Source organism: Thalassophryne amazonica, chromosome 4 (assembly GCF_902500255.1).
Source record: "Thalassophryne amazonica chromosome 4, fThaAma1.1, whole genome shotgun sequence".
In the NCBI taxonomy this organism is placed as follows: Eukaryota; Metazoa; Chordata; class Actinopteri; order Batrachoidiformes; family Batrachoididae; genus Thalassophryne; species Thalassophryne amazonica.
Genome location: NC_047106.1, coordinates 6,990,990 through 7,012,736, shown reverse-complemented (window position 1 = coordinate 7,012,736; position 21,747 = coordinate 6,990,990). Strand labels below are relative to the sequence as shown.

Sequence of the window (21,747 nt, the reverse complement as noted above, 5' to 3'; positions counted from 1 at the left end):
CGTTAATGTGACGTCTGTCGTGTGTTGGTGTTTAAATGTGCTTGTGTAAAATATTTCATTTTTTTATTTGTAAAAACAAGCATTTTTACGGAGCCCTGGAAGTGTCATCGCAAAATTTTTTGCATGTGGAGAGAATGTGCGCATAATTGCGCACATTCTCTCCACATTCTGTCTTTACAACATTCATTTGATGTTGTAAAATGTGCTTTACAGTGTGCGAGATGATTTTTCATGCAGGAATTTTTTGCACCAAGTTTCAGGTTAATCGTGCGTCCTGCATCGTGTAGTGTTCATGGAGTATCAAGCTGCGGTCAACATCTGACGACCACCTCACCGATCGTATGGTCGAATGAGAATCAAACCTGTTTGATATATTATTGTGGTCAGCCGTCGTGAGGTTATCCTGCTGCTGACAGCTAAAAGCAGCATCCAACCGTTCGCACTGTGCCTGTGCAAACACTGCAGAGCTGTCTTGTAATAATGTTATTATTATTATTATTATTATTATTATTATTTTGCAGTTGTTTTGTTTTTAAACTTCATTTGTAAAAAAAAAAAAAAAGCCATTTGCAAAGCAAAAAAGTTGATTTGACAATCATCTGACATAACCGGGGTCAAAATAAATAGAACACTGCTATCTACTGGTTCCCAGACACTGCCATGAACACTACTGGCCAGTAGATGCTAGATGGCAGTAGAGGCTTTCAAAACAAATTCTAGATAATCCCTGTCTGCTCACATTTAAAATACGTGGAATTTAACAAACACAATTAAAAAATCAACGTCTATAAACGCAGTGAATATATTCAAGAGAGTTTTAGGCACTAGAGTTTAATGCTGTTGTCCATGGAGCCTGAACAGACTGTCTGAAATGCATTTGTCCTGTCGTGACGTACTGAGATTACATCATCCTACCCAAAATGCACTGCGGGGCAGAGCATGTGCTCACAAAACCTTAAAAATTAGCACATTACTTTAAAACTAAAACATATATCTGATATTTTTACTTTATGAAACTTCAGACATGACAGTAATTTTAAATAACTTGTCCAAAATTAATTTGTTTAAAATTTGAACCATAAGTTAAAAATGTATGGCTCTGGATGACTTAGGTCATATTGCCAGTATATCGGTATGGTGTTAAAAGAAATGTTTTTTTTTTTTTTCATTTTGGGTTTGTTTTTCCTTTATTTGCAGAGGATTAAGATGTTTTTTATACAAGCAGTTCTCTTCTGTTTGCAAAGATTATAACTATGCATCTGTTACAAAACTTTTAACAGGTGGGTGCTTAACTAATTTTAAAAATAACTAATTTTAAAAATGCTTGTTGCTGTTCAGCTTTGTTTATTTTGTTTATTGGTTTAAAAGTTATTGGACAAAAAGTAATCAGAAGATAAATGGTCTGATAATGGTTTTTAAAGTTATCTAAAAAGATAATCCGATACTGAAAACATTATCTTCGATAATTATCTGTTATCGGATTATCGGAAGTGTGCCCACCACTGTGGATGAGGAACTAGAGCAGGTGGATCCACTGACGTGCGCACAGATCTCCACAGTGGGTAGGATCGGACGCTTCTGTTTACAGCTGGAACGCAGAGCAGGACGCAGACACACACTGCTGCAGCAGTGGCTCAAGGCACCTTTCGTTTAAAGCATTTAGAGCAATGTTAACTTTGGTTTTGTTTTGTTCCTTTTGCGCTCTTGATTCACAGGCTATTCGGTGATGGGAAAAGTCAAAAGCGAATTCGTCTACCTTTTCTCAAGAATTTGTTACTTTTAAGTTTTTCCCTTTGTTCAGGAATTGTCGTATGCTGTGTGACCAACCATTAGTTTACAGCCGAGTGTGGAGCTGCTGGGATGAGGATCAGCACCTCTAAATCTGAGGCCATGGTGCTCAGCAGGAAAGCAGTGGAGTGTCTACTCCTGGTAGGGAATGAGGTCTTGCCCCAAGTGAAGGGTTCAAGCACCTCATCTTGTTGACGAGTCTTGTTCATGAGTGAGGGGACAATGGAACGCGAGACTGGATGGAAAATTGGTGCATCAGGAACGGTGTTGCATTCGCTCTACCGTACTGTTGTGATGAAAAGTGAGTTGAGCCGAAGATGAAGCTCTTGATCTACCATTTAGTTTTCAACCATACTCGCACCTATGGTCATGAGAGTTGGGTCATGATTGAAAGAACAAGACTGCAGGTACAAGCGGCCAAAATAGATTTCCTAAAGATGGTGGCTGGTGTCTTGCTTAGAGATGGGGTGAGAAGCTCGGTCATTCATGATTTTTTTTTTTTTCCAGTTTTAATTTATTTTCATTTGTATTGTGCCAAATCACAACAGAGTTGCCTCAAGGTGCTTCACACAAGTAAGGTTTAACCTTACTAACTCCCAGAGCAGCAGTGGTAAGGAAAAACTCCTTCTGAGGAAGAAACCTCAAGGAGACCAGACTCAAAGTGGTGACCCTCTGCTTTGGACATGCTGCAGACACAAATTATAGAACAATTCACAAAACAAATATACAGGAAATGCTGTTGGTGCACAGGACATGAGGGTTTTCATGAGGAGGTCAGAGTCAGCTGCTCCTTTCCGTTGAGAGGAGCCAGCTGAGATGGTTTGGCCATCTGGTTTGGATTTCTCCTGGGTATCTCCCAAGAGGAGATTAATAGGTTAGTTAGTGGATAAGTGTAAAGTAATTGTAAGAACATAAGAAAGTGTTTGTGTAATAGTCTGTAGTGAGTGTTTGAGAGTGTGAGGAAAGGAGAGATCGGGAGGATGGAGGCAGCTGTTTATCCAACAAGCTGGATAAAATCTATTTTTATATGACTCCAACTTCTGTGCCGTTTGAAAGGATCTTTCACATGTACTTAGGAAGAAGAGGAACAGACTGAAGCTTAAGACCACTGAAATTATCTTCTTTGTAAACAGAAACCTTTAAACCCCACAAATCCCCTTAATTTTGTACAACTATTTTCAGAACAGTCCACAGACACACATTCATCTCTCACTTTATATCTCTATTTTGTACAGTATTTTATGATGGCACAACCACATTACAACACATACGTGGGCTGTCCGTAAAGTATCGGTCCTTTTTATTTTTTTTTAAAAACTATATGATTTCATTCATATGTTTTTACGTCAGGCAAGTTTGAACCCTCGTGCGCATGCGTGAGTTTTTCCACGCCTGTCGGTGACGTCATTCGCCTGTGAGCACACCTTGGGAAGGAGTGGTCCCGCCCCATCGTCGGAATTTTATTGTCTGGAAATGACGGAATGAAAAGGACTTTTTTTCCATCAGATTTTTTTCAGAAGCTGTTAGAAACTGGCACCTGGAAACCATTTGAAATATTTATATGGCTTTCTGTGAAAATTTTGCGTGCTTCACAGAGAATAAGGACTGTTAACTGTCGCTTTAAGGACCCCTTTAAGGACGCTTGGCGCACCGCGCTCAGAGCTGCGACAACGCGGCACAAAACACCGTATCATTTCTAAACGGATAGCTCTGTGGATACGAGACGTCGTGTGCTCTTTCTCCGGTAATCACAAGAGCTGGACATCAGCCATTTTCTGGCAGATTTCACTTTTAACCAGAGATTTTGTCATGGAATGCCGCGCGTCACGACCGATTCGCTTGATGAGCGAGACAAAGAACGCCTCCATTTCGGCGTGTCAGAGGACAAGTTAGGACATGCCTATCTCGGCTTTCAATGCTTACCAGTCCAGTATGTATCAGAGAAATTGTGGAGAGCTAGATAAATATTTCGAATGGTTTCCAGGTGCCAGTTTGTAACAGCTTCTGAAAAAAATCTGATGGAAAAAAAGTCCTTTTCATTCCGCCATTTCCAGACAATGAAATTCCGACGAGGGGGCGGGACCACTCCTTCCCAAGGCGTGCTCACAGGCGAATGACGTCACCGACAGGCGTGGAAAAACTCACGCATGCGCACGAGGGTTCAAACTTGCCTGATGTAAAAACATATGAATGAAATCCATATAGTTTTTTAAAAAAATAAAAAGGACCGATACTTTACGGACAGCCCACGTATATAGGTTATAAAACTAGTCAAATTTCAAGATGCACATTGAACCTTTATGATTAAACATACAGAACAGTGTCTCACTGTTTCATGACACCTTGCCCTTTGTTCAATTTAAATGCTATGTAGAAGATTATCCAGCAGATGTCGCCATATTTAAATGGAGCCACCTCCTTAACTGTATCAAATTCTTCAACACACTGAATCATTTCAACATAATTGCTTCATGCTCATTCAGGGGTATAAAAAGCTTCAGTTTCTGCATCACTACTGTCCAGTGTGAACCCCACCTCTCCCAGAATGACTGCTGGGATCGACTCAGCTCTCCCACAACCCTTAACTGGAAGAAGTGGGTATAAAAAATGGATGGATGACCTCTTATGTCCCACCTGCGTGACCTTCGTGGGCCAGTGGTGGCTGCAGCCCACACTTTAGTACATAATCACTGGTTTAAAAACTTCAAAATTAGTGCTGAACAGCATGAATGCTGGATCGTGCTCAAAGAAGTGCACCATATGACCACAGTGTCTTCACTGACATTTCCTCAAAGTTGTACAGTCCAAAATCTTGCAGGATGTATATTGTCTTTGTGATCCCAGGGTGACATGCAAAGTGACTATCATGACCCCATTTAATAACATCTATCTGCAAGGAAGCAGGCATGAACAATTTACCCTGTGGACACTCAGGAGGACTATGTAATGTGTAATTTGAGTGTCCCTGGGTTTGGACCAGGGACTCTCCAAGGCGACTGGTAACATATTGATCCAGGTGTCTTTTTAGGTCACTGGTTCTGGTCCAGATCTCCCAACCACACAGTCAGACTGGAACCTTCAGAACAATAAACACTCAAACCTTCTAAATATTTCTTTATCCTCCTGTTTACTGTTGCAAAAATGTGCAGAACGTCCAGAACCAGGTGTACAGTCGGTCAGTGTCATTTGTGTTTGGAAACGGTGTTAAAAGTTGGCAGCAAATAACCTCAAGACAATTCTTTATATTCGTCACTCATACAGGTGAAAAAGTACCTCTGGTGGTGGTCAACGGGACGAAGACGCTGCTCGTATCAGCATATTTGGAGCATCGCACTGCCACACGAGAGGCGAGTTTGTGGATTTTTACACTGATTCATTCTGCAGGTGGTTTTTCTTGAGGGATTTGATCCATTGACCTTTGGGTTCATGAGCATTATGAACCTGCCCAAAAGTAATCAAAAGGTACTGTTTGTAGCAGCCACACGAGCATGTTTGTCTCTACAATATAGCTTCATGCTAGCATGCTAAACTAGCAAGTTAGCATGCTAATAAGAGGGTTGGTGCTGGTTTACAGGAAATTCAGGGCAGCACCAACCTTCCAGCCCCACCCATTTCTGCAGGTCATTGTCTGTCTTTAATGTTAATTTACTGACTCTTTTTTCTGGAGTATAAGTAAAGTTTTTGGTTGTTTTATTTGTTGTTGTTTCCTAGTTTGGGACATCCTGCAAATTATACACCCCGTGCAACCCAAAAAATCACGCATTATTACTACTACAACTACTACTGATAATAATAATAATAATAATAATAATAATAATAATAACACAGCTTTTCAATGAATCAAAGCGCTAGTAATACAAATAATATAGGAGAAATAAGAAAAGATGGCAAAGTATACAACAACAATGCACAAAAATCCCAAATTGAGGAGGGGGGGTCCTTTTCAGGAGGCATTTTTGCATTTTTGTGGACTTCAATGCAATACCCTGCTATCTGATGCCTCATCAACATGCAAATGCTAAATGCACTGCAATTACAGTAGTGTTCAGAATAATAGTAGTGCTATGTGACTAAAAAGATGAATCCAGGTTTTGAGTATATTTCTTATTGTTTCATGGGAACCAAGGTACCAGTAGATTCAGTAGATTCTCACAAATCCGACAAGCCCAAGCATTCATGATATGCACACTCTTAAGGCTATGAAATTGGGCTATTAGTAAAAAAAAAAGTAGAAAAGGGGGTGTTCACAATAATAGTAGTGTGGCATTCAGTCAGTGAGTTTGTCAATTTTGTGGAACAAACAGGTGTGAATCAGGTGTCCCCTATTTAAGGATGAAGCCAGCACCTGTTGAACATGCTTTTCTCTTTGAAAGCCTAAGGAAAATGGGACATTCAAGACATTGTTCAGAAGAACAGCATAGTTTGATTAAAAAGTTGATTTGAGAGGGGAAAATGTATATGCAGGTGCATAAAATTATAGGCTGTTCATCTACAATATTCTCCAATGCTTGAAAATGGACAAAAAGCCAGAGACGCATGGAAGAAAACCAAAAACAACCATCAAAATGGATAGAAGAATAACCAGAATGGCAAAGGCTCACCCACTGATCAGCTCCAGGATGATCAAAGACAGTCTGGAGTTACCTGTAAGTGCTGTGACAGTTAGAAGACGCCTGTGTGAGGCTAATTTATTTGCAAGAATCCCCCGCAAAGTCCCTCTGTTAAATAAAAGACATGTGCAGAAGAGGTTACAATTTGCCAAAGAACACATCAACTGGCCTAAAGAGAAATGGAGGAATATTTTGTGGACTGATGAGAGTAAAACTGTTCTTTTTGGGTCCAAGAGCCGCAGACAGTTTGTGAGATGACCCCTAAACTTTGAATTCAAGCCACAGTTCACAGTGAAGACAGTGAAGCATGGTGGTGCAAGCATCATGATATGGGCATGTTTCTCCTACTATGGTGTTGGGCCTATATATCGCATACCAGGTATCATGGATCAGTTTGGATATGTCAAAATACTTGAAGAGGTCATGTTGCCTCATGCTGAAGAGGACATGCCCTTGAAATGGGTGTTTCAACAAGACAATGACCCCAAGCACACTAGTAAACCAGAAAAATCTTGGTTCCAAACCAAGAAAATTAATGTTTTGGAGTGGCCTGCCCAATCCCTGGACCTAAATCCAATTGAGAACTTGTGGGGTGACATCAAAAAAGCTGCTTCTGAAGCAAAACCAAGAAATGTGAATGAACTGTGGAATGTTGTTAAAGAATCTTGGAGTGGAATGACAGCTGAAAGGTGCCACAAGTTGGTTGACTCCATGCCTCGCAGATCAATCAATCAATCAACTTTTTACTTGTATAGCGCCAAATCACAACAAACAGTTGCCCCAAGGCGCTCCACATTGCAAGGCAAGGCCATACAATAATTATGAAACACAGTCTACGTCTAAAGCAACATAACCAAGGGATGGTCCAGGGTCACCCGATCCAGCCCTAACTATAAGCCTTAGTGAAAAGGAAAGTTTTAAGCCTAATCTTAAAAGTAGAGAGGGTATCTGTCTCCCTGATCTGAATTGGGAGCTGGTTCCACAGGAGAGGAGCCTGAAAGCTGAAGGCTCTGCCTCCCATTCTACTCTTACAAACCCTAGGAACTACAAGTAAGCCCGCAGTCTGAGAGCGAAGCGCTCTAATGGGGTAATATGGTACTACGAGGTCCCTAAGATAAGATGGGACCTGATTATTCAAAACCTTATAAGTAAGAAGAAGAATTTTAAATTCTATTCTAGCATTAACAGGAAGCCAATGAAGGGAGGCCAACACGGGTGAGATATGCTCTCTCCTGCTAGTCCCCGTCAGTACTCTAGCTGCAGCATTCTGAACCAACTGAAGGCTTTTTAGGGAACTTTTAGGACAACCTGATAATAATGAATTACAATAGTCCAGCCTAGAGGAAATAAATGCATGAATTAGTTTTTCAGCATCACTCTGAGACAAGACCTTTCTGATTTTAGAGATATTGCGTAAATGCAAAAAGGCAGTCCTACATATTTGTTTAATATGCGCTTTGAATGACATATCCTGATCAAAAATAACTCCAAGATTTCTCACAGTATTACTAGAGATCAGGGAAATGCCATCCAGAGTAACGATCTGGTTAGACACCATGCTTCTAAGATTTGTGGGGCCAAGTACAATAACTTCAGTTTTATCTGAGTTTAAAAGCAGGAAATTAGAGGTCATCCATGTCTTTATGTCTGTAAGACAATCCTGCAGTTTAGCTAATTGATGCGTATCCTCTGGCTTCATGGATAGATAAAGCTGGGTATCATCTGCGTAACAATGAAAATTTAAGCAATACCGTCTAATAATACTGCCCAAGGGAAGCATGTATAAAGTGAATAAAATTGGTCCTAGCACAGAACCTTGTGGAACTCCATAATTAACTTTAGTCTGTGAAGAAGATTCCCCATTTACATGAACAAACTGTAATCTATTAGACAAATATGATTCAAACCACCGCAGCGCAATGCCTTTAATACCTATGACATGCTCTAATCTCTGTAATAAAATTTTATGGTCAACAGTATCAAAAGCAGCACTGAGGTCCAACAGAACAAGCACAGAGATAAGTCCACTGTCCGAAGCCATAAGAAGATCATTTGTAACCTTCACTAATGCTGTTTCTGTACTATGATGAATTCTAAAACCTGACTGAAACTCTTCAAATAGACCATTCCTCTGCAGGTGATCAGTTAGCTGTTTTACAACTACCCTCTCAAGAATCTTTGAGAGAAAAGGAAGGTTGGAGATTGGCCTATAATTAGCTAAGATAGCTGGGTCAAGTGATGGCTTTTTAAGTAATGGTTTAATTACTGCCACCTTAAAGGCCTGTGGTACATAACCAACTAACAAAGATAGATTGATCATATTTAAGATTGAAGCATTAAATAATGGTAGGACTTCCTTGAGCAGCCTGGCAGGAATGGGGTCTAATAAGCATGTTGATGGTTTGGATGAAGTAACTAATGAAAATAACTCAGACAGAACAATCGGAGAGAAAGAGTCTAACCAAATACCGGCATCACTGAAAGCAGCCAAAGATAACGATACATCTTTGGGATGGTTATGAGTAATTTTTTCTCTAATAGTCAAAATTTTGTTAGCAAAGAAAGTCATGAAGTCATTACTAGTTAAAGTTAATGGAATACTCAGCTCAATAGAGCTCTGACTCTTTGTCAGCCTGGCTACAGTGCTGAAAAGAAACCTGGGGTTGTTCTTATTTTCTTCAATTAGTGATGAGTAGAAAGATGTCCTAGCTTCACGAAGGGCTTTCTTATAGAGCAACAAACTCTTTTTCCAGGCTAAGTGAAGATCTTCTAAATTAGTGAGACGCCATTTCCTCTCCAACTTACGGGTTATCAGCTTTAAGCTACGAGTTTGTGAGTTATACCACGGAGTCAGACACTTCTGATTTAAAGCTCTCTTTTTCAGAGGAGCTACAGCATCCAAAGTTGTCTTCAATGAGGATGTAAAACTATTGACAAGATACTCTAACTCCCTTACAGAGTCTAGGCAGCTACTCTGCTCTGTGTTGGTATATGACATTAGAGAACATAAAGAAGGAATCATATCCTTAAACCTAGTTACAGCGCTTTCTGAAAGACTTCTAGTGTAATGAAACTTATTCCCCACTGCAGGGTAGTCCATCAGGGTAAATGTAAATGTTATTAAAAAATGATCAGACAAAAGGGAGTTTTCAGGGAATACTGTTAAGTCTTCTATTTCCATACCATAAGTCAGAACAAGATCTAAAATATGATTAAAGTGATGGGTGGACTCATTTACTTTTTGAGCAAAGCCGATAGAGTCTAATAATAGATTAAATGCAGTGTTGAGGCTGTCATTCTCAGCATCTGTGTGGATGTTAAAATCGCCCACTATAATTATCTTATCTGAGCTAAGCACTAAGTCAGACAAAAGGTCTGAAAATTCACAGAGAAACTCACAGTAACGACCAGGTGGACGATAGATAATAACAAATAAAACTGGTTTTTGGGACTTCCAATTTGGATGGACAAGACTAAGAGACAAACTTTCAAATGAATTAAAGCTCTGTCTAGGTTTTTGATTAATTAATAAGCTGGAATGGAAGATTGCTGCTAATCCTCCGCCCCGGCCCGTGCTACGAGCATTCTGACAGTTAGTGTGACTCGGGGGTGTTGACTCATTTAAACTAACATATTCATCCTGCTGTAACCAAGTTTCTGTTAGGCAGAATAAATCAATACGTTGATCAATTATTATATCATTTACCAACAGGGACTTAGAAGAAAGAGACCTAATGTTTAATAGACCACATTTAACTGTTTTAGTCTGTGGTGCAATTGAAGGTGCTATATTATTTTTTCTTTTTGAATTTTTATGCTTAAATAGATTTTTGCTAGTTATTGGTGGTCTGGGAGCAGGCACCGTCTCTACGGGGATGGGGTAATAGGGGGATGGCAGGGGGAGAGAAGCTGCAGAGAGGTGTATAAGACCACAGCTCTGCCTCCTGGTCCCAACGCTAGACAGTCACAGTTTGGAGGATCCCAAAAAATTGGCCAGATTTCTAGAAATGAGAGCTGCTCCCTCTAAAGTGGGATGGATGCCGTCTCTCCTAACAAGACCAGGTTTTCCCCAGAAGCTTTGCCAATTATCAATGAAGCCCACCTCATTTTTTGGACACCACTCAGACAGCCAGCAATTCAAGGAGAACATGCGGCTAAACATGTCACTCCCGGTCTGATTGGGGAGGGGCCCAGAGAAAACAACAGAGTCCGACATTGTTTTTGCAAAGTTACACACCGATTCAATGTTAATTTTAGTGACCTCCGATTGGCGTAACCGAGTGTCATTACTGCCGACGTGAATTACAATCTTACCAAATTTACGCTTAGCCTTAGCCAGCAATTTCAAATGTCCTTCGATGTCGCCTGCTCTGGCCCCCGGAAGACAATTGACAATGGTTGCTGGTGTCGCTAACTTCACATTTCTCAAAACAGAGTCGCCAATAACCAGAGTTTGATCCTCGGCGAGTGTATCGTCGAGTGGGGAAAAACGGTTAGAGATGTGAACGGGTTGACGGTGTACACGGGGCTTCTGTTTAGGGCTACGCTTCCTCCTCACAGTCACCCAGTCAGCCTGCCTTCCCGACTGCACGGGGTCTGCCAGGGGGGAACTAACGGCGGCTAAGCTACCTTGGTCCGCACCGACTACAGGGGCCTGGCTAGCTGTAGAATTTTCCACGGTGCGGAGCCGAGCCTCCAATTCGCCCAGCCTGGCCTCCAAAGCTACGAATAAGCTGCACTTATTACAAGTACCGTTACTGCTAAAAGAGGCCGAGGAATAACTAAACATTTCACACCCAGAGCAGAAAAGTACGGGAGAGACAGGAGAAGCCGCCATGCTAAAACGCCTAAGAGCTAGTAGCTACGCTAAGCTAGCGGATTCCCAAACAGGGAATCCGACACTAGACAGGCTGTGGAGCAGCACAGGTAACGCACGACAACAGTGCTAAAATAAAATAAAAATCCACTAGACAGGCTGTGGAGCAGCACAGGTAACGCACAACAACAGTGCTAAAAAATAAAATAAAATAAAAATAAAAATCCACAGGACAGGCTGTGGAGCAGTACAGGCAACGCACGACAACAGTGCTAAAATAAAATAAAAATCCACTAGACAGGCTGTGGAGCAGCACAGGTAACGCACGACAACAGTGCTAAAAAATAAAATAAAAATAAAAATCCACTGGACAGGCTGTGGTGCAGCACAGGCAACGCACGACAACAGTGCTAAAACAAAATAAAAATCCACTGGACAGGCTGTGGAGCAGCACAGGTAACGCACGACAACAGTGCTAAATCAAAATCCACTGGACAGGCTGTGGAGCAGCACAGGTAACGCACGACAACAGCGCCAAAAAAATAAAATAAAATAAAAATAAAAATCAAAATCCACTGGACAGGCTGTGGAGCAGCACAGGTAACGCACGACAACAGTGGTAAAAAATAAAATAAAAATCCACTGGACAGGCTGTGGAGCAGCACAGGCAACGCACGACAACAGTGCTAAAACAAAATAAAAATCCACTAGACAGGCTGTGGAGCAGCACAGGTAACGCACGACAACAGCGCCAAAAAAAAATAAAAAATAAAAATAAAAATAAAAATCCACTGGACAGGCTGTGGAGCAGCACAGGTAACGCACGACAACAGTGGTAAAAAATAAAATAAAAATCCACTGGACAGGCTGTGGAGCAGCACAGGTAACGCACGACAACAGTGCTAAAAAAAAAAAAAAATAAATAAAAATCCACTGGACAGGCTGTGGAGCAGCACAGGTAACACACGACAACAGTGGTAAAAAATAAAATAAAAATCCACTAGACAGGCTGTGGAGCAGCACAGGTAACACACGACAACAGTGCTAAAAAAAATAAAATCAAAATCAAAATCCACTGGACAGGCTGTGGAGCAGCACAGGTAACGCACGACAACAGTGCTAAAAAAATAAATAAATAAATAATAATAAAATAAAAATCCACTGGACAGGCTGCGGAGCAGCACAGGTAACACACGACAACAGTGGTAAAAAATAAAATAAAAATCCACTAGACAGGCTGTGGAGCAGCACAGGTAACACACGACAACAGTGCTAAAAAAAATAAAATCAAAATCAAAATCCACTGGACAGGCTGTGGAGCAGCACAGGTAACGCACGACAACAGTGCCAAAAAATAAAATAAAAATCCACTGGACAGGCTGTGGAGCAGCGCAGGTAACACACGACAACAGTGCTAAAAATAAAATAAAAATCCACTGGACAGGCTGTGGAGCAGCACAGGCAACGCACGACAACAGCGCTAAAATAAAATAAAAATCCACTGAACAGGCTGTGGAGCAGCACAGGTAACGCACGACAACAGTGCTAAAAAATAAAATAAAAATCCACTGAACAGGCTGTGGAGCAGCACAGGTAACACATGACAACAGTGCTAAAAAATAAAATAAAAATCCACTGAACAGGCTGTGGAGCAGCACAGGTAACACACGACAACAGTGGTAAAAAATAAAATAAAAATCCACTGAACAGGCTGTGGAGCAGCACAGGTAACACACGACAACAGTGCTAAAAAATAAAATAAAAATCCACTGAACAGGCTGTGGAGCAGCACAGGTAACACACGACAACAGTGCTAAAAAATAAAATAAAAATCCACTGAACAGGCTGTGGAGCAGCACAGGTAACACACGACAACAGTGCTAAAATAAAATAAAAATCCACTAGGCAAGCTGTGGAGCAGCACGACAACAGTGCTAAAAAATAAAACAAAAATAAAAACGAAAGCGTTAGCAAGCTAGTTAGCCTACCAACGCTGATGAAGGCCAGCTGATAAAAGAGCTCCGTCGCGATGCTTCGACCGTTAGAGGTCTTCCTTAGGCGTTGGAGCACGGTGAAAAAGTAAAAAAAAAGTAAAAAAGTAAAAAAGTCTTGAAAAAGACTGTTAATTCAAAGAACTCAAACAGCTCAGTTCAAACAGCTAACAGATACAGCAGAACGCAGATGTGAAGAAATCATGAGAAACTGTGGTTATACAACTAAATACTATTTTAGTGATTCACAGGGTTGCTAAAAAAAGCAGTTTGAACATAATAGTTTTGAGTTTGTAGCATCAACAGCAGATGCTACTATTATTGTGAACACCCCCTTTTCTACTTTTTTTACTAATACCCCAATTTCATAGTGTGCATATCATGAATGCTTGGTCTTGTTGGATTTGTGAGAATCTACTGAATCTACTGGTACCTTGTTTCCCATGTAACAATAAGAAATATCCTCAAAACCTGGATTAATCTGTTTAGTCACATAGCACTACTATTATTCTGAACAGTACTGAATACGAGTATTATATACAACACATATAGATTATTAATGTCTTTCAAAGAAAAAAAAAATCAAATTTCAAGATGCGCATAGAACCTTTATGATTAAACATACGGAACAGTGTCTCACTGTTTTATGACACCTTGCCCTTTGTTCAATTCAAATGAAATTTTGAAGATTATCCAGCAGATGTCGCCATATTTAATTGTACCCACCTCCTTAATTGCATCAAATTCTTCAACATACTGAATCATTTCAACATAATTGCTTCATGCTCATTCAGGGGTATAAAAAGCTTCAGTTTATTCCTGACTACTGTCCAGTGTGAACCCCACCTCTCCCAGAATTGAGGGATTTCCTTCAAGCAGACAGATGCATATTTCTTTGTATGTTCATATTGTGATGTGTTGTGCTTGCAGAGTATGTATCAGATATATCTGCTCTCTGATGCCTTTCATTCTTCTTGTTTTGACATCCCAGGTCCGGGTTCTGGCCATTGTGCTAAGAGGAGAAAATGTGAACTATCACTGCCTCCTGTGTTGTCAGGGGCAACCATACGTCTCTGCATGCAGCAGGCGCATCCACTCAGACCACTTTTGGTTTCCGTATGGGACAGCAGACATCATGTGTTCTCTGCCTCCCGGGTGTGAGACGCCCTCTCACATCACTGTGACCTCTGCTGCAACTGAAGGTACTGAGTAAGATTTCAGTCTTTTTGCCATTAAAATGAAAATAAACTAAGCATGAAGACCAAAGGTCAAAAAGCACATATTTTTAGGTTGTTATCATCCAATAAGTTATTATTATTGTTATTGTTTTTGTTGTTGTTATTGTTATTATTGTTATTATTATTATTATTATTATAAAAGCAGGGGTGGTGGCCAAGTGGTTAATGCGCTTGGTTTCAGTTCAGAAGGTTCCGGGTTCAAATCCCACCCCTGACACATTTCTCCATGTAATGTGGAGTTGCGTCAGGAAGGGCATCCGGCGTAAAACTTGTGCCAATTCAACATGCAGATCCACCTTGGATTTGCTGTGGCGACCCCAAGTGCAAACAAGGGAGCAGCCGAAGGGACTGACTTTTACTATCATCCAATAAGTCTGCTTTTACTTGATAAACAGTGGGTGGAGCTTCATAATTTTGTATTTTAAGTGAGTGATGACCCTTAAACCTGGAACCAGTTGTGAAAGTGTAGTGACACGGACCCACAACAGGGGGCGCAAATGAACGGTCAATAGATGAGCTAAAAAGTAACAATTTAATGTTGTGAAATGTGCACAACGAAATACAGACAATCTCAGAATATAATTACAGTCAAATCACAAAGGTGACGTGTGGGCAGGCTCGAGGATAGAAGACATCTGTCCTGAGAAGAGCCGGAACCACACGATTTCCGCCGCCACCGAACCTGGTGAATACTGGAGCCGCCAAGTCCCGAATTCCCAGGTGATCACCGTCCCCGACTGTCGGATCTGGTACTGCTGGCGAAGAACAAAGACAGTCAAGTGTGGGTGTGTGTACACCCAGTAACAACAATGGTGGGAATGCCACCTCCACCTCTCACTCAATACGGTGATGAATGTACAGTGATCCCTCAGAGGAAAAGAGTGCCGTCCTGCACTCACTCAGCCTCCACAGGAAGAGGGACCGGTACTCCTGCAAACACTCACAATATACAGATATAGATGGACAATAATATTCTTCATTGAAAGATACAACAGAGATTTAACATTTTCTATGAATGAATGAATGAATGAAAACTGTTTATTTCGAACATTTGATACAACAACAATTACAAGATAGATCAGTAAAGACAACAACAAAAAAGTTCCTACTGTGTACCCAACATGTCCGAAAAGGGGTAGGGTGAAGCATCAGCTTATTTATCCCTACCCCTTCTTCCCCACAACCAGTAATACCCTTTGCCACATATGCACATAGATTCCTACACACCTAAACCGATATCAATATATATATATATACATATATATATACACATACATATACACATCAACATACACATACATACACATATACATACACATATATACACATATACATATATACACATATATATACACAAACATAAATATACACCTACACATACCTACTTACATACAAAATACTATATATTTACAAGCTGAAGCAAAAAACAAAAACACCCTAGATAAACACAAATGGCTGAGGATATTACCTCCAATGAAGTACGATATCTCGATGAGGTGGAGATGACGTCTGGGTTTTATGGAGTGAGATGATGAAGAATGAGTGACAGCTGTCAAGAAATAATGAGTAACAGCTGTCACTCCCGGCTGTGTCCGTGGCGGCAGCGCCCTCTCGTGCCTGAAGCCCGCACTTCAGGCAGGGCGCCCTCTGGTGGTGGGCCAGCAGTACCTCCTCTTCTGGCGGCCCACACAACAGCCACTTTGGGATCCGTGTGTTTTTCGGATCCAGAAACCACGGACAGTTCAGATCACCTACCAGTGAAGGAATGGAGACATTTAGGAGACGTGGCAGTGGAATTTTGAGCCAAACCTTTGAGCAAAATATCAGAAAGTGGCCTGAAGACTGAAGGAGAAGCATACTGTTATGATTTTTTTTTTTTTTTTTTTTTTTTTTAATAAGAATAATAGGATGTCAAAGAAGTCTTTGACGAGAAGAAGTGGAAAAGTCAGGGCTGTGAAATGAAAATTGCGAAATCCGAGGAAAATTTGCAGGGGGGGGGGGGGGTACAGCTCCCCAGGAGCCGGGGTCTAGGGCCCTATCGGGCCCCAGAATTTAATTTTTATCTAATGATACTTTTTCAGCATCTCCTGGAAGAACAAATCTCAAAATTAGTGGATATTTAAATGATCCTCTATTCAACCTTTTATTTGACCTGTCAATGATGATGTTGAAATAACAGAATATGACGTGGATGTAGGACCTGGATTGATTTTTCTTTTAATTGTAAACCTAATTATGCATTAACTCAGAACATTTAAACTACATGAAATTTATGTAGACTGTAAAGACTGTTACTGTATTTCAAAAACCACAAATAAAGATTGGTGAATATTTGGAAAATCATGGTAAAATATCAATAATATACAGTTATAGACTTTTGATGAGGTGTACCCGTGATTATGCGGACCATTATCCTGACCAGGTCCGCATAATCACGGGTACACCGAAATTAAAAGTCTATAACTGTTTTATTATATGGTAAACAAGAAAATTGGGAGTTTGTCAAACATAATAAAACTGAAAAATCAATCTCAAGTTTCAGCTCTTTATTATTACTGTCATACTGCACCAACAGGTCCAAAATACTTCATGAGCACAATCTCTAAAGCCCCTTTCACACCGGGGCTGCCTCGAGCTTCCTGTGGTGTCATGACGACGCAGGAATATCTGCGTTAGGTGCAGCAGGAGGCAGAGTGAAGGTGAGAACGCAGCCTGCAGGTTCTCTGCACAGAGGAATCAGAGTGCAGTTTGGCTGCAGACAGACTGTGCACTCTGACTTACCTTCTAGTTTATATTTGTGCTGAGCTGCAGCTCTGCACTCTGAGTTCTGTTATAGTTTATCTTTCCTACTTTGACCGCGAGATGCGCGTGCGCACGCGCGCGAACGAACCGTCTGCGATTGGAGATATGGAGTTATACTTGATGCGGACATGTCCTGTCAATCAGTCTGTGAGTAGGACTTTTATGGACTGTATTTAAAGACATTTGTGAGAGAAAACCGAGAAGCTGCTGCAGCCAGCAGTGTTTGTTTGTTTTTTTTTTCTGTGCCCTTAGTTTTTACTGCATTGTGTACACGGCGTCGCCATGACGACGCACGACGCAACTCGAAGCGGGCCAAAGTAGGCGTTGTATCGCGTTATCCGATTGGGGTCGTTATCGATAGATGGCGTCACTCGATTGGGTAGCACTACTGCACGCGAGGTGTACTCGGCTCCACCAGCGGTCAACTCGGCGTGTGGTACAGCTCAGAAAGTGGCGAACGGGCCAATCAGAAGCTGGTAAAATCACGTACCATATAATAACATACCTTATAGTAAAGAGTCACTTATATTCTTGTGTAAATTCATGCAGCCTAAATCCATTCAAAGCCACATTGTCTTTTTTACAATGAAAGAAAGTCTAGATTAGTGAAAAAAGTCACATAATCTTATCTAAAATCCTGTTTGAACAACAGAATGTGTTGTGTGGGCCGCCAGAAGAGGAGGTACTGCTGGCCCACCACCAAAGGGCACCCTGCCTGAAGTGCGGGCTTCAGGCACGAGAGGGCGCTGCCGCCACGGACACAGCCGGGAGTGACAGCTGTCACTCATTAATTCCTGACAGCTGTCACGCATTCTACATCATCGCACTCCATAAAACCCAGACGTCATCTCCACCTCATCGCCGAGATATCGTACTTCATTAGAGGTAATATCCTCAGCCTTTTTGTAGTATTTTGTAAACAGTTTATTGTGAGTGTTTGCAGGAGTACCGGTCCTTTTTGTGGAGGCTGTGCAAGACGGCACTCTTTTTCCTCTGAGCGATCGCTGCAACTTATTGAGTGAGAGGTGGAGGTGGCATTCCCACCATTGTTGTTACTGGGTGTGCACACACCCACACTTGACTGTCTTTGTTCTCGCCAGCAGTACCAGATCCGACAGTCGGGGACGGTGATCACCTGGGAATTCGGGACTTGGCGGCTCCACTATTCACCAGGTTCTGTGGCAGCGGAAATCGTGTGGTTCCGGCTCTTCTCAGGATGGACATCTTCTATCCTCGAGCCTGCCCACACGTCACCTTTTGTGGATTGACTGTAATTATATTCTAAGATTGTCTGTATGTTCGTTGTGCACATTTCACAACATTAAATTGTTACTTTTTGGCTCATCTATTGGCCGTTTATTTGCGCCCCGTGTTGTGGGTCCGTGTCACTACACTTTCACAACAGGATATCTCGGCCAGCGTCATGGACTCCGAGGGGCGTCACCCGGCTGTTGAACGACCAATGGGAGAGCAGGGAGTGCAGGCGTCTGCAGGAGGCGTGATTGGTGAGCTGCAGCACATTCTCGCCGCCTTCACGGCTCAGTTGGATCAAATGACCGAGCAAAACATCCTTCTGAACCGCAGGGTGGAGGCTCTCTCCGCACAGATGGCGGCGAGCGCTCAGGGCGCTGCTGCAGCTCCTCCTACTGTCGACCCTGTGCAGGATATGAACGTTCCAGTGGTGGTTCAACAACCCCTCCCACCATCCCCTGAAGCATACATAAGCCCTCCTGAGCCGTACGGAGGTTGTGTGGAGACGTGCGTGGATTTTCTCATGCAGTGTTTGCTCGTCTTCGCACAACATCCCGTCATGTATGCGTCAGATGCTAGTAAAATAGCTTATGTGATTGCTCTGCTTCGGGGTAAAGCACGCGCCTGGGCTACGGCGCTCTGGGAACAGAACTCACGGTTGTTATCAGCATACACTAGGTTTGTGGGGGAGTTCAGAACAGTGTTTGATCACCCTAACAGAGGAGAGACCGCTTCAACCGTGCTGCTGTCAATGAGACAGGGACGCGAGAGCGTAGCTGCTTATGCAGTCAACTTCCGCATCGCGGCTGCGAGGTCCGGCTGGAATAACGTTGCGCTCCGCGCCGCCTTCATAATCGGACTGTCGTTGGTCCTGAAGGAGCAGCTGGTAGCTAAGGAGGAACCGCAGGATTTAGATGGGCTTATCGATCTCGTTATACGGTTAATCAATCAATCAATCAATCAATTTTTTTATATAGCGCCACATCACAACAAACAGTTGCCCCAAGGCGCTTTATATTGTAAGGCAAGGCCATACAATAATTATGTAAAACCCCAACGGTCAAAACGACCCCCTGTGAGCAAGCACTTGGCTACAGTGGGAAGGAAAAACTCCCTTTTAACAGGAAGAAACCTCCAGCAGAACCAGGCTCAGGGAGGGGCAGTCTTTTGCTGGGACTGGTTGGTGCTGAGGGAGAGAACCAGGAAAAAGACATGCTGTGGAGGGGAGCAGAGATCGATCACTAATGATTAAATGCAGAGTGGTGCATACAGAGCAAAAAGAGAAAGAAACAGTGCATCATGGGAACCCCCCAGCAGTCTACGTCTATAGCAGCATAACTAAGGGATGGTTCAGGGTCACCTGATCCAGCCCTAACTATAAGCTTTAGCAAAAAGGAAAGTTTTAAGCCTAATCTTAAAAGTAGAGAGGGTGTCTGTCTCCCTGATCTGAATTGGGAGCTGGTTCCACAGGAGAGGAGCCTGAAAGCTGAAGGCTCTGCCTCCCATTCTACTCTTACAAACCCTAGGAACTACAAGTAAGCCTGCAGTCTGAGGGCGAAGCGCTCTATTGGGGTGATATGGTACTACGAGGTCCCTAAGATAAGATGGGACCTGATTATTCAAAACCTTATAAGTAAGAAGAAGAATTTTAAATTCTATTCTAGAATTAACAGGAAGCCAATGAAGAGAGGCCAATATGGGTGAGATATGCTCTCTCCTTCTAGTCCCCGTCAGTACTCTAGCTGCAGCATTTTGAATTAACTGAAGGCTTTTTAGGGAACTTTTAGGACAACCTGATAATAATGAATTACAATAGTCCAGCCTAGAGGAAATAAATGCATGAATTAGTTTTTCAGCATCACTCTGAGACAAGACCTTTCTGATTTTAGAGATATTACATAAATGCAAAAAAGCAGTCCTACATATTTGTTTAATATGCGCTTTGAATGACATATCCTGATCAAAAATGACTCCAAGATTTCTCACAGTATTACTAGAGGTCAGGGTAATGCCATCCACAGTAAGGATCTGGTTAGACACCATGTTTCTAAGATTTGTGGGGCCAAGTACAATAACTTCAGTTTTATCTGAGTTTAAAAGCAGGAAATTAGAGGTCATCCATGTCTTTATGTCTGTAAGACAGTCCTGCAGTTTAGCTAATTGGTGTGTGTCCTCTGGCTTCATGGATAGATAAAGCTGGGTATCATCTGCGTAACAATGAAAATTTAAGCAATACCGTCTAATAATACTGCCTAAGGGAAGCATGTATAAAGTGAATAAAATTGGTCCTAGCACAGAACCTTGTGGAACTCCATAATTAACTTTAGTCTGTGAAGAAGATTCCCCATTTACATGAACAAATTGTAATCTATTAGACAAATATGATTCAAACCACCGCAGCGCAGTGCCTTTAATACCTATGGCATGCTCTAATCTCTGTAATAAAATTTTATGGTCAACAGTATCAAAAGCAGCACTGAGGTCTAACAGAACAAGCACAGAGATGAGTCCACTGTCCGAGGCCGTAAGAAGATCATTTGTAACCTTCACTAATGCTGTTTCTGTACTATGATGAATTCTAAAACCTGACTGAAACTCTTCAAATAGACCATTCCTCTGCAGATGATCAGTTAGCTGTTTTACAACTACCCTTTCAAGAATTTTTGAGAGAAAAGAAAGGTTGGAGATTGGCCTATAATTAGCTAAGATAGCTGGGTCAAGTGATGGCTTTTTAAGTAATGGTTTAATTTCTGCCACCTTAAAAGCCTGTGGTACATAGCCAACTAACAAAGATAGATTGATCATATTTAAGATCGAAGCATTAAATAATGGTAGGGCTTCCTTGAGCAGCCTGGTAGGAATGGGGTCTAATAAACATGTTGATGGTTTGGATGAAGTAACTAATGAAAATAACTCAGACAGAACAATCGGAGAGAAAGAGTCTAACCAAATACCGGCATCACTGAAAGCAGCCAAAGATAACGATACGTCTTTGGGATGGTTATGAGTAATTTTTTCTCTAATAGTTAAAATTTTGTTAGCAAAGAAAGTCATGAAGTCATTACTAGTTAAAGTTAATGGAATACTCAGCTCAATAGAGCTCTGACTCTTTGTCAGCCTGGCTACAGTGCTGAAAAGAAACCTGGGGTTGTTCTTATTTTCTTCAATTAGTGATGAGTAGAAAGATGTCCTAGCTTTACGGAGGGCTTTTTTATAGAGCAACAGACTCTTTTTCCAGGCTAAGTGAAGAT

General features: G+C 41.7%; 1 protein-coding gene across 1 annotated transcript in view; it reads left to right on the top strand.

The window, feature by feature from the left end:
- The first annotated feature begins 5,049 nt into the window (after positions 1-5,049).
- Positions 5,050-21,747, top strand: part of LOC117509383 — a 362,900-nt gene continuing 346,202 nt past the window's right edge. Inside the window, exons 1-2 of the mRNA XM_034169055.1 lie at positions 5,050-5,135; positions 14,197-14,407. Coding sequence (XP_034024946.1) covers positions 14,341-14,407 — 67 coding nt within the window. The 5' untranslated portion in view covers positions 5,050-5,135; positions 14,197-14,340. The remainder of the gene's footprint in view (positions 5,136-14,196; positions 14,408-21,747) is intronic.